This window comes from Oncorhynchus masou, chromosome 9 (assembly GCF_036934945.1).
Source record: "Oncorhynchus masou masou isolate Uvic2021 chromosome 9, UVic_Omas_1.1, whole genome shotgun sequence".
Lineage (NCBI taxonomy): Eukaryota > Metazoa > Chordata > Actinopteri > Salmoniformes > Salmonidae > Oncorhynchus > Oncorhynchus masou.
In genome coordinates, this window is record NC_088220.1 from 72709567 (window position 1) to 72723444 (window position 13878).

The window sequence follows — 13878 nt, forward strand, 5'->3', positions numbered from 1 at the left end:
TTCCGGGGGAAGGATTACACCACATCAGTCACTGGCTTTATCAATAAGTGCATCGAGGACGTCGTCCCCACAGTGACTGTATACCCCAACCAGAAGCCATGGATTACAGGCATCAGTCGCACTGAGCTAAAGGGTAGAGCTGCCGTTTTCAAGGTGCGGGACTCTAAACCGGAAGCTTACAAGAAATCCCGCTATGCCCTGCGACGAACCATCAAACTGGCAAAGCGCCAATACAGGGCTAAGATTGAATCATACTACACTGGCTCCAATGCTCGTCAGATGTGGCAGGGCTTGCAAACTATAAAGGTAAGCACAGCCACGAGCTGCCCAGTGACACGAGCCTTCCAGATGAGCTAAATAACTTCTATGCGCGCAAGCAACACTGAGGCATGCATGAGAGCGTCAGCTGTTCTGGACGACTGATCACGCTCTCCGTAGCCGACGTGAGTAAAGACCTTTAAACAGGTCAACATACTCAAGGCTGCGGGGCCAGACGGATTACCAGGACGTGTTCTCCGGACATGTGCTGACCAACTGGCAGGTGTCTTCACTGACATTTTCAACATGTCCCTGATTGAGTCTGTAATACCAATATATTTCAAGCCGATCACCATAGACCCTGTGAACAAGAACACAAAGGCAACCTGCCTAAATGACTACAGACCAGTAGCACTCAAGTCCCTAACCATGACGTGCTTTGAAAGGCTGGTAATGGCTCAACACCATTAGCCCAGAAACCCTTTACCCACTCCAATTTGCATACCGCCCAAACAGATCCACAGATGATGCAATCTCTATTGCACTCCACACTGCCCTTTCCCACCTGGACAAAAGGAACACCTGTGTGAGAATATTAATTGACTACAGCGCAGAGTTCAACACCATAGTAACCTCAAAGCTCATCACTAAGCTAAGGAACCTGGGACTAAACACCTCCCAAGCTATAGGGTGAAAATTAGTGGTGTCGGCACAGGTACACATTTATTTTACAAAGTTACTTTGAGTCAAAGTATCAATATCATCCAAAACAATATTGTGATATGGGGTTCCTTGAGTGGTACAGCGGTCTAAGGCGCTGCATCGCAGTGCTAGAGGCATCACTACAGATGGTTCAATCCCAGGGTGTATCACAACCGGTCGTGATCAGGAGTCCCATAGGGAGGCGCACAATTGGCCCAGCGCAGTCAATCATTGTAAATTCGATTTCTTTCCTAAACTGACTTCCCTCGATAAATAATAAATGATGTAACTATCGTTCCCCCATCACTAATAGACAGACCAGATGAATACAGACCAGCTGAGGACACCTGCACCAACAGCCAGAAAAGAGGCACATCAGTACTACAGCCCTAAAGAACATGCTTGAGTCACAGTAGTTTTGTGTTTTCGAGTTATCTAATTCAAATCACTGACTGAACATAAATCATGAGGAAAAGGCCCATCTAGAATCTTCCCTGGACAGATTGCAACACTACCCATATCACATTGTTAATCATCATCACACAAGCCCAAGTCCTGTCACATCCACCTTTAAGAGCGTAGGTCAGACAGGAAGACACAGTAGCTGTAGACCAAAACTGCACTGTTCAACCTTCACCGTGGATTATGGGGAAAAGGCATCCGTGTTGGACACACCCTACTGACTGAAACTATGCTTGTTTGAAAATAATATTGACACCCTTTATTAGCACAGTCCTTCACTTCCTTTAGGGAGAATCACTGAAGTATTTAAACACTGCTCAGGTTGATGGGGAAGTTTGACTGTATAACATCAGGCCCTTAACATTTCTTGGGGTTTCCAGCTCTGTTACCAGTCCATTCTGGGATGAGGATACCTGATTGTCTACCTAAGTAGAGGTGTTACGTGGGCTGGCCTGAGGTCCTGCAGTTAGTGCCACTGACCCCGGCATACCAGAGCGGGCACGGGTTCCAATCCAACGCACCGACTACCAGAGCGGGCACGGGTTCCAATCCAACGCACCGACTACCAGAGCGGGCACGGGTTCCAATCCAACGCACCGACTACCAGAGCGGGCACGGGTTCTAATCCAACGCACCGACTACCAGAGCGGGCACGGGTTCCAATCCAACGCACCGACTCCAACGCACCGTCTACAGCGGGCACGGGTTCCAATCCAACGCACCGACTACCAGAGCGGGCACGGGTTCTAATCCAACGCACCGACTACCAGAGCGGGCACGGGTTCCAATCCAACGCACCGACTACCAGAGCGGGAACGGGTTCCAATCCAACTCACTGACCTGGTGCTCCTCCTATCTGTTCAATAAAACAATATGAAAGCAGTAAAAAATAAGTATTGTAGAGGTGGGGTGATGAGTTTACCTGGGTGTATGTATATATAGGTGGTGTATAACAGGTAGAGGTGGGGTGATGAGTTTACCTGTGTGTCAAATCAAATTTTATTTGTCACATACACATGGTTAGCAGATGTTAATGCGAGTGTAGCGAAATGCTTGTGCTTCTAGTTCCGACAATGCAGTAATAACCAACAACTAATCTAACTAACAATTCCTGAACTACTGTCTTATACACAGTGTAAGGGGATAAAGAATATGTACATAAGGATATATGAATGAGTGATGGTACAGAGCAGCATAGGCAAGATACAGTAGATGGTATCGAGTACAGTATATACATATGAGATGAGTATGTAAACAAAGTGGCATAGTTAAAGTGGCTAGTGATACATGTATTACATAAGGATGCAGTCGATGATATAGAGTACAGTATATACGTATACATATGAGATTCATAATGTAGTGTAAGTAACATTATATAAGGTAGCATTGTTTAAAGTGGCTAGTGATATATTTACATCATTTCCCATCAATTCCCATTATTAAAGTGGCTGGAGTTGAGCCAGTGTCAGTGTGTTGGCAGCAGCCACTCAATGTTGGTGGTGGCTGTTTAACAGTCTGATGGCCTTGAGATAGAAGCTGTTTTTCAGTCTCCCGGTCCCAGCTTTGATGCACCTGTACTGACCTCGCCTTCTGGATGATAGCGGGGTGAACAGGCAGTGGCTCGGGTGGTTGATGTCCTTGATGATCTTTATGGCCTTCCTGTAACATCGGGTGGTGTAGGTGTCCTGGAGGGCAGGTAGTTTGCCCCCGGTGATGCGTTGTGCAGACCTCACTACCCTCTGGAGAGCCTTACGGTTGAGGGCGGAGCAGTTGCCGTACCAGGCGGTGATACAGCCCGCCAGGATGCTCTCGATTGTGCATCTGTAGAAGTTTGTGAGTGCTTTTGGTGACAAGCCGAATTTCTTCAGCCTCCTGAGGTTGAAGAGGCGCTGCTGCGCCTTCTTCACGATGCTGTCTGTGTGAGTGGACCAATTCAGTTTGTCTGTGATGTGTATGCCGAGGAACTTAAAACTTGCTACTCTCTCCACTACTGTTCCATCGATGTGGATAGGGGGGTGTTCCCTCTGCTGTTTCCTGAAGTCCACAATCATCTCCTTAGTTTTGTTGACGTTGAGTGTGAGGTTATTTTCCTGACACCACACTCCGAGGGCCCTCACCTCATCCCTGTAGGCCGTCTCGTCGTTGTTGGTAATCAAGCCTACCACTGTTGTGTCGTCCGCAAACTTGACGATTGAGTTGGAGGTGTGCGTGGCCACGCAGTCGTGGGTGAACAGGGAGTACAGGAGAGGGCTCAGAACGCACCCTTGTGGGGCCCCAGTGTTGAGGATCAGCGGGGAGGAGATCTTGTTACCTACCCTCACCACCTGGGGGCGGCCCGTCAGGAAGTCCAGTACCCAGTTGCACAGGGCGGGGTCGAGACCCAGGGTCTCGAGCTTGATGACGAGCTTGGAGGGTACTATGGTGTTGAATGCCGAGCTGTAGTCGATGAACAGCATTCTCACATAGGTATTCCTCTTGTCCAGATGGGTTAGGGCAGTGTGGTTGAGATTGCATCGTCTGTGGACCTATTTGAGCGGTAAGCAAATTGGAGTGGGTCTAGGGTGTCAGGTAGGGTGGAGGTGATATGGTCCTTGACTAGTCTCTCAAAGCACTTCATGATGACGGAAGTGAGTGCTACGGGGCGGTAGTCGTTTAGCTCAGTTACCTTAGCTTTCTTGGGAACAGGAACAATGGTGGCCCTCTTGAAGCATGTGGGAACAGCAGACTGGTATAGGGATTGATTGAATATGTCCGTAAACACACCAGCCAGCTGGTCTGCGCATGCTCTGAGGGCGCGGCTGGGGATGCCGTCTGGGCCTGCAGCCTTGCGAGGGTTAACACGTTTAAATGTTTTACTCACCTCGGCTGCAGTGAAGGAGAAACCGCATTTTTCCGTTGCAGGCAGTGTCAGTGGCACTGTATTGTCCTCAAAGCGGGTAAAAAAGTTATTTAGTCTGCCTGGGAGCAAGACATCCTGGTCCGTGACTGGGCTGGATTTCTTCCTGTAGTCCGTGATTGACTGTAGACCCTGCCACATGCCTCGTGTCTGAGCCGTTGAATTGGGATTCTACTTTGTCTCTGTACTGACGCTTAGCTTGTTTGATAGCCTTACGGAGGGAATAGCTGCGTTGTTTGTATTCAGTCATGTTACCAGACACCTTGCAGTGATTGAAAGCAGTGGTTCGCGCTTTCAGTTTCACGCGAATGCTGCCATCAATCCAAGGTTTCTGGTTAGGGAATGTTTTAATCGTTGCTATGGGAACGACATCTTCAACGCACGTTCTAATGAACTCGCACACCGAATCAGCTTATTCGTCAATGTTGTTATTTGACGCAATACGAAACATGTCCCAGTCCACGTGATGGAAGCAGTCTTGGAGTGTGGAGTCAGCTTGGTCGGACCAGCGTTGGAGAGACCTCAGCGTGGGAGCTTCTTTTTTTAGCTTTTGTCTGTAGGCAGATATCAGCAAAATGGAGTCGTGGTCAGCTTTTCCGAAAGGGGGCGTGGCAGGGCCTTATATGCGTCACGGAAGTTAGAGTAACAGTGATCCAAGGTTTTTCCGCCCCTGGTTGCACAATCGATATGCTGATAAAATTTAGGGAGTCTTGTTTTCAGATTAGCCTTGTTAAAATCCCCAACAACGATGAATGCAGCCTCCGGATAAATGGTTTCCAGTTTGCATAGAGTTAAATAAAGTTCGTTCAGAGCCATCGATGTGTCTGCTTGGGGGGGGATATACATACGGCTGTGATTATAATCGAAGAGAATTCTCTTGGTAGATAATGCGGTCTACATTTGATTGTGAGGAATTCTAAAATCAGGTGAACAGAAGGATTTGAGTTCCTGTATGTTTCTTTCATCGCACCATGCCTCGTTAGCCATAAGGCATACACCCCCACCCCTCTTCTTACCAGAAAGGTGTTTGTTTCTGTCGGCGCGATGTGTGGAGAAACCCGCTGGCTGCACCGCATCCGAGAGCGTCTCTCCAGTGAGCCATGTTTCCGTGAAGCACAGAACGTTACAGTCTCTGATGTCCCTCTGGAATGCTACCCTTGCTCAGATTTCATCAACCTTGTTGTCAAGAGACTGGACATTGGCAAGAAGAATGCTAGGAAGTGGGGCATGATGTGCCCGTCTCCGTAGTCTGACCAGAAGACCGCCACGTTTCCCTCTTTTTCGGAGTCGTTTTTTTGGGTCGCTGCATGCGATCCATTCCGTTGTCCTGTTTGTAAGGCAGAACACAGGATCCGCGTCGCGAAAAACATATTCTTGGTCGTACTGATGGTGAGTTGACGCTGATCTTATATACAGTAGTTCTTCTCGGCTGTATGTAATGAAACCTAAGATGATCTGGGGTACTAATGTAAGAAATAACACGTAAAAAAACAAAAAACTGCATAGTTTCCTAGGAACGCGAAGCGAGGCGGCCATCTCTGTCGGCGCCGGAAGTAAGAGTCTGTATATATAGGTGGTGTATAACAGGTAGAGGTGGAGTGATGAGTTTACCTGTGTGTAGAGATATGGTGTACAACAGTATAAGTGGGGTGATGAGTTTACTGTGTGTATGTATAACAGGTAGAGGCGGGACGATGAGTTTCTGTACCTGTTTGCGCTCCCTTTTGGGCTGGATCTGTTGCTGTGGAGGTAGTTGCTGCCGCTGGGGGGGAGGGTTCATGATGACCGGAGCAGCCGGCACGGAGGACGTGTACTGCTGTTGGGCCGGGTAGTATGCCCCTGCTGTGGAAAAAGAGAGACGTCCCAAACATTTAAATTAGCATACAATTATACTGAATATAAAAATGCAACATGCAACAATTTCAAAGATATCGCTGAGATACAGTTCCTATAAGGAAATCAGTCAGTTCAAATAATTTCATTCGGCCCTAAAATATTGGGAGCCAGGCCCAGCCAATCAGTGACCTTTTCCACACAATAGGGATTTATTACAGAGACATTTACGTATGTCCCCGTCACCAGTAAAACAATTTCTTTCACTTATATGCTGTGCTGTTTTGTTAATTTGTTCAGTCGTTTCATTCTCAAACAGGACTTCATCATACATGTCAAGTAGTGAAGTTTCAGCTGTCTGTGGCCTCTCTTCAGTGCACACTGTCACTGTCCATTTCCATCCGATCCAGCAGTCTCTCACATTTCACGTTAACAATGTTTCTTGTCTGCATCGAAGTAGCTGTCCTTGTACCAAGCATCGAGTATGGTGGCGACACAGTGAAGAGGCTCAGAGAAAATGCCACCGAATCGCTTGTTCACAGCCTTGCGTAGAGTACTTTGCAAGTTAACCCCACAGTCTGTGCTGACAGTTTTTTGAACAGGCGTTTCAATGCCATGACAGAGGGTATCACGTCTGCTGCAGGGGCAGTTGATGAGCTTATTTCTCGAGTCAGTTGTTTGAATGGAGCGTGTTCATGTTTCCAAGTTTCAAACATGTTCTCAAATGCCATTGCAATGGCAGCGGTATGAGAACCAGCAGTCTTGAGTATGCAATATGGTTTTCCTCAGTACGAACTCCTTGTCGACCCACTGTGCTGTCAGACAGCATGCTTATGGGGCTGATATCGCTGGTCCAGATGTCAGTTGTGAAGCTAATAGCAGTGACGCCCATGGATGTGCGTTTCAACAATACTGTGTAAGTCCGGTAGGGCTAGATCTGAAAAACAGCACCTACTTGGTAGTGTGTACCGGGGCTCAAGGTGCTCGACCAGATGGTGAAAGCCATCATCCACGACAGAACGGTTGATTGTCAAGTCCCAGTTGTAAATGAGAACTTGTTCTCAACTAGCCTACCTGGTTAATTAAAGGTGGAATAAAATTTTTAAAAAATTGTCAGGGGCAATAAATTCCAATATCTTGGCGTTAATGGATTTCTCCTTCAAGTTGTCTCGCTGAAATGTTCTTACTCTTTCAAATGACTGTGCGACTTGAACTTGTTTAGTTATTTGAAGTGTGAGCTTCATTTTTTCTGCTATTATTCTAAGTAGTCGCGGAACGTCTGGGGGTGATGCACTTTCAAATAAGCAATTAGGTTTGTGGCATTGAAGGATTTCACTTTCTCCCCTCAGGAAATAATAGCAGCACAAACGTTGCATATGGCCTTTTTATCTTCCTTTGCAACTTCAAAATAGATCCACACAGCAGACATTGTGGGCTAGGTTAGGAATGCTGTGTTGCACGTGTAGCGATGTATTTTTCGCGGCGTCATCAAGTCATCTACCTACATTATATAGGTATGCACGTCAGCTTCGACATCGGATTTGCACATCAGCGCTAAACTAGACGTCGGGCCGATGCCGGCATTTTAAGCCAATATTGTCCAGTTCTGATTAGCTTACTGATATATCGTGCATCCCTAGTTCTCGCTTCTCAAAATACGGTCAGATGTATACATGTCAAAACGTGGATCGCTGTTTCTTCTTTTCTACTCTTGTTCTCCTTGCTAGATATTACACACATGTATGGCTTGGCAGCAAATTTCATCGCCATTGAGCCATCTCTCATATTAGCAGTAAACAGCAACAAGTGATGTGAGTGATGGCGAGAGATATTAAAAGGGAGCGTTGCTACAGCCTCGCTCCATCCAATTGTAGCAGTAGGATTCAGTTACAACATGCCCATTTCTTGAAATTAATTTGCCAATGAAGTTATTTCAAATTTCATCCTGGCAGTGGAGTAGTTTAGAGTGGTGTCCTGACAGCTCAATAAAAATAAAAAAAGAATCGCCAGAATGCGAAGAATGACTAGCGCACCAATAATAACAAATCATAGACTTTTTGTCATTACTGGCCGACACACACACACACACACACACCATAATGTGGAATTATGCTTTAAAAAAAAAAAAGTTTCATTTTTTTATAGAGAAATCAATGAAATATGAAAAGCTGAAACGTCTTGAGTCAATAGGTATTCAACCCCTTTTGTCAAGCCTAAATAAACATTTGCTTAACAAGTCACATAATAAGATGCATGGACTAGGGGTTGAATATTTTACCGGTATTTTACAAAATGTTGCAGCCTGAGAATAAATCCCCTTTCACCCGGGTAACCCGGTACTTCACACTAAAACCGGAAATCTCATTCTAAAAGTATAAAGCACACACACACACGTTTGGATTTGATAAGCATGGAAACCCAAACCTGATGTTATCTGAGCCTGATGAGCAATATATTAAAATACATTTCATGAGCCCTACATTAAAGACATTTAATGAGACAAAGCCCAAATGATTGTGCAGTTATCCAATACATAGGCACATTAACGTAGCTCGCTATATGCTCTCTTGGGTAAATAAATGAAACTAACCAGTAGGCTAATCTTTGAATGTGTAAACTGTATTACTGTACTATAAGGACTGGAAAGACGCATCATTTAACCATGATTAAGCAAAACAGAACATGCGATTATGGTGCGACACATACTAGTATAGGCTGGAGAATTTGATATTAAAATATAATAGGGCCTGTGACACACATACACATACATACACACACACACACACTTTTCATAATATTTACACCACCTCTATTGTTGCTTAACCTCTTGGTGTTAGGGGGCAGTATTTTCATTTTTGATTTTTTTTTTTTTTTAAATCCCGTTTTAAGCGGGATATTTTGTCAGGAAAAGATGTGTATATAATTGACAGTATATGCATATAATTGACAGCTTTGGATAGAAAACACTAACGTTTCCAAAACTGTAAAGATATTGTCTGAGTACAACAGAACTGATGTTGCAGGCGAAAGCCTGAGAAAAATCCAATCCAGAAGTGCCCCAGGTTTTGAAAGCGCTGCGTTCCAATGACTCCCTATATGGCTGTGAATGTACCATCAACGAGCTTACGCTTTCTACGTATTCCCCAAGGTGTCTACAGCATTGCGACGTAGTTTTACGCATTTGTTGAAGAATAGCCATATGGGGGCACATTGCATAAGTGGTCACATGGTGGCTCCGAGAGAGATTCTCGTGTAAAGTGCAGAGGTAGCCAATTTGGAATATTTTTCTGCGTTGTGGTGACCGCAATTTCCAGGCGATTTCTCAGCCAAACGTGAAGAGCAAACGAAGCTATTTCGCCTACAAAAATAATATTTTGGGAAAAAATGAACTTTGGCTGTCTACCTGGGAGTCTCGTGAGTAAAAACATCTGAAGTTCAAAGGTAAATGATTTAATTTGATTGCTTTTCTGATTTCCGTGACAAGTTTGCCTGCTGCTATAGCTATATATATATATAGCTATATAAAATATATATATATATATATATATATATATTTTTTTTTTAAATCTTTCTTTAACCAGGCAAGTCAGTTGAGAACAAATTCTCAAGCTATGTCAGGTTAGAGGAGGATAGTCGCGGCACAGCCATTTTCAGGTTCCTCCAGGAATGTTCAATCGGATTCAAGTACGGGCCGCCGGCTTGGCCACTCTAGGACATCCAGAGACTTGTCCCGAAGCAACAACTGCATTGTCTGGGCTGTGTGATTGAGGTCGTTGTCCTGTTGGAAGGTGAACCTCCACCCCAGTCTGAGGTCCTGAGCACAATGGAGCAGGTTTTCACCAATGATCTCTGTACTTTGCTCCGTTCGTCTTTCCCTCGATCCTTACTAGACTCCCAGACCCTGCAACTGAAAAACATCCCCACAGCATGTGCCTTTTACAAAGGAGTGGCTTCTATCTGGCCACTCTGCCATAAAGTCCTGATTGGTGGACGCTGCAGAGATGGCTGTCCTTCTGGAAGGTTCCTCCATCTCCAAGGGGAACTCTGGAGCTCTGTCAGTGACCATCGGGTTCTTGGTCACCTCCCTGACCAAGGCCCGTCTAACCCAATTGCTCAGTATTGCCTGGCGACCAGCTCTAGGAAGAGTATTGGTGGTTCCAAACGTCTTCCATTTAATAATGATGGAGGCCACTGTGTTCTTGAGGACCTTCAATGCTTTAGAAGTTATTTGGCACCCTTCCCCAGATCTGTGCCTTAACACAATGCTGTCTCAGAGCTCTACGGACAATTCCTTCAAACTCATGACTTGGTTGTTAATCTGACATGCACTGTCAACTGTGGGACCTTATATAGAGAGGTGTGCACCTTTCCAAATCATGTCCAATCAAATGAATTTACCACAGGTGGACTGCAATCATGTTATAGAAACATCAAGGATGATCAAAGGAAACAGGCCGCACCTGAGTGCAATTGAGTCTCATCTCATTGTTGCAAACCCTATTACTAGCCTGTTCAACCTCTTTCGTATTGTCGGAGATCCCCAAAAGTTTGGAAAGCTGCCGCGGTCATCCCCCTCTTCAAAAGGGGAGACACTAGACCCAAACTGCTACAGACCTATATCTATCCTACCCTGCCTTTCTAAAGTCTTCGATAGCCAAGTTAAACAGATTACCGACCATTTCGAATCCCACCATACCTTCTCCGCTATGCAATCTGGTTTCCGAGTGGGTCATGGGTGCACGTCAACCACGCTCAAGGTCCTAAACAATATCATAACTGCCAATGATAAATGACAATACTGTGCAGCCGTCATCAACGACCTGGCTAAGGCGTTCGATTGTCAATCACCGCATTCTTATCAGCAGACTCAACAGCTTTGGTTTCTCTAATGACTGCCTCGCCTGGTTCACCAACTACTTCTCAGATAGAGTTCAGTGTGTCAAATCAGAGGGCCTGTTGTCCGGACCTCTGGCAGTCTCTGTGGGGGGTGCCAGAGGTTTCAATTCTCGGGCCGACTCTTTTCACGGTATACATCATTGATGTCGCTCTTGCTGCAGGTGATTCTCTAATCCACCTCTACACAGATGACAACATTCTGTATACATCTGGCCCTTCTTTGGACACTGTTACAGAACCTCCAGACGAGTTGCAATGCCATACAACTCTCCTTCCGTGGCCTTCAACTGCAAGTAAAACTAAATGCATGCTCTTCAACATATCGCTGCCCGCACCTGCCCGCCCGTCTAGCATCACTACGCTGGACAGTTCTGACTTAGGTATTTGTAGTTGTTCACATATTCCTAGGTGTCTGGTTAGACTGTAAACTCTCCTTCCAAACTCACATTAAGCATCTCCAATCCAAAATTAAATCCAGAAGAATCGGCTTCCTATTTCACAAAAAAGCCTCCTTCACTCATGCTGCCAAACACACCCTCGTAAAACTAACCATCCTACCGATCCTTGACTTCGGCAATGTAATTTACAAAATAACCGCCAAAACTCTACTCAGCAAATTGGATGCAGTCTATCACAGTGCCATCCGTTTCGTCGCCAAAGCCCCATACACTTACCCACCATTGCGACCTGTATGCTCTTGTTGGCTGGTCCTCGCTTCATATTCGTCGCCAAACCCACTGGCTCCAGGTCATCTACAAGTCTTTGCTAGGTAAAGCCCCGTCTTATCTCAGCTCACTGGTCACCATAGCGGCACTCACCCGTAGCACGTGCTCCAGCAGGTATATTTCACTGGTCACCCCCAAAGCCTTTAGCAGCCTTTCCTTCCAGTTATCTGCTGCCAATGATTGCCATGTGTTCCAATGTCTTTTTAAAATTTTATCACTGAAGCCTTATATCTCCCTCACTAACCTAAGCATCAGCTGTCAGAGTAGCTTACCGATCATTGCACCTGTTCACACCCCATCTGTAAATAGCCCACCCAACTACCTCATCCCCATATTGTTATTCATTTTTTTGCTCCTTTGCACCCCATTATCTCTACTTGCACATTCATCTTCTGCACATTTATCACTTGTGTTTAATTGCTACTTTGTAATTATTTCACCACTATGGCCTACTTATTGCCTTAGCTGCCTAATCTTACTATATTTGCACACACTGTATATAGATTGTTCTATTGTATGTTTGTTTATCCCATGTGAAACACTGTTGTTTTGGTCACACTGCTTTGCTTCATCTTGGCCAGGTCACAGTTGTAAATGAGAACTTGTTCTCAACAGACCTACCTGGTTGAATAAAAGGTGGGGGAAAAAAAAAAAAAAAAAAAATTGTGGGTTTGATTACAGGCTCAAAATGGCCAGAAACAATGACCTTTCTTCATAAACTCGTCAGTCTTTTCTTGGTCTGAGAAATGAAAGCTATTCCATGCGAGAAATTGCCAAGAAACTGAAGATCTCGTACTGTGTACTACTCCCTTCACAGAACAGCGCAAACTGGCTCGAACCAGAATAGAAAGAGTATAAAAGATTAAGCTGGGCAAACAAACAGACAATGGACAGAGGAACTCTGCCTAGAAGGCCAGCATCCCGGAGTCGCCGTTTCACTGTTACTAACCTAATGGACAGAGTGGGAAAGGAGGATGCCATTACAGAATAAATATTCCCAAACATGCATCCTGTTTGCAACAAGGTACTAAAGTAATATTGCAAGAAATGTGGCAAAGCAATTCACTTTTTGTTCTGAACAGTGTTAAGTTTGGGGCAAATCCAATTTAACACATTAGCGAGTACCACTCTATATTTTCTATATCACTCTATATTTTCAAGCTTGTAATTGTTAAGGACTGAAGAGTTTTTTGGGATAAAAAAACTGAATAGACCTAAGCATAGCAAAATCCTAGAGGAACACCTTGTTCAGTCTACTTTCCACCAGACACTTGGAGATAAATTCACCTTTCAGCAGGACAATAACCTGAAACATAAGGCCAAATCTACACTGGAGTTGCTTACCAAGAAGACAGTGGCCAGAGTGGCTGAGTTACAGTTTTGATTTCAATCTATGGTAAGACCTGAAAATTGTTGTCTAGCAATGATCAACAATCAATTTGACAGAGCTTGAAGAATTTTGAGAAGAATAAATGGGCAAATGTTGCACAATCCAGGTGTGGAAAGCTCTTAGAGACTTACAGCTGTAATTGCTGCCAAAGGAGCTTCTACAAAGTACTGACTCAAGGGTGTGAATACTTATGTAAATAAGAACATTTCTATATTTTGTCAAAAAAAAATTGCCCAAATTTCTAAAACCATGTTTTCACTTTGTCATTATGTGTAGATGGGTGAGGAATCTATTTTGAAATCAGGCTGAAATCAACACAACAAAAATCAATGAGTAGGAACCATTTTTGAAGGCACTGTAAGTCCCAAATGGAAGGCAAACAGAATGTAATGTAATTTGTAGCACCATTGACACCACTATTCAAGCTCAGTAACTAAATGCATGCACACACTCCTATTGAATATACCTGTATTGTGAGTAGGTCTCTAACATCTTATTTTGCCCATCTTACCAAGAGATTTCCCATTCAAATAAAAATAACCATTAGGTTTTGTAGTTAGTTTTTACCAATCTAAGTCAAACTTGATGCATTAATGTATGGAAAATTTTATGACATTGAATATCGGCCTAAAATATCTGTCAGCCTCCTTGACCCCCCCGAACATCAGTATGGGCACACAAAATCCATATTGGTCGTTCTCTACAGTAAAATGTAT

The 13878-nt window shown here is 44.6% G+C and overlaps 1 protein-coding gene across 1 annotated transcript in view; it reads right to left on the reverse strand.

Moving 5' to 3' along the window:
- Nucleotides 1-13878, reverse strand: part of LOC135546594 (eukaryotic translation initiation factor 4 gamma 1-like) — a 63292-nt gene that overhangs the window by 22687 nt on the left and 26727 nt on the right. The window contains 1 exon segment of the mRNA XM_064975157.1: nucleotides 6027-6160. Coding sequence (XP_064831229.1) covers nucleotides 6027-6160 — 134 coding nt within the window.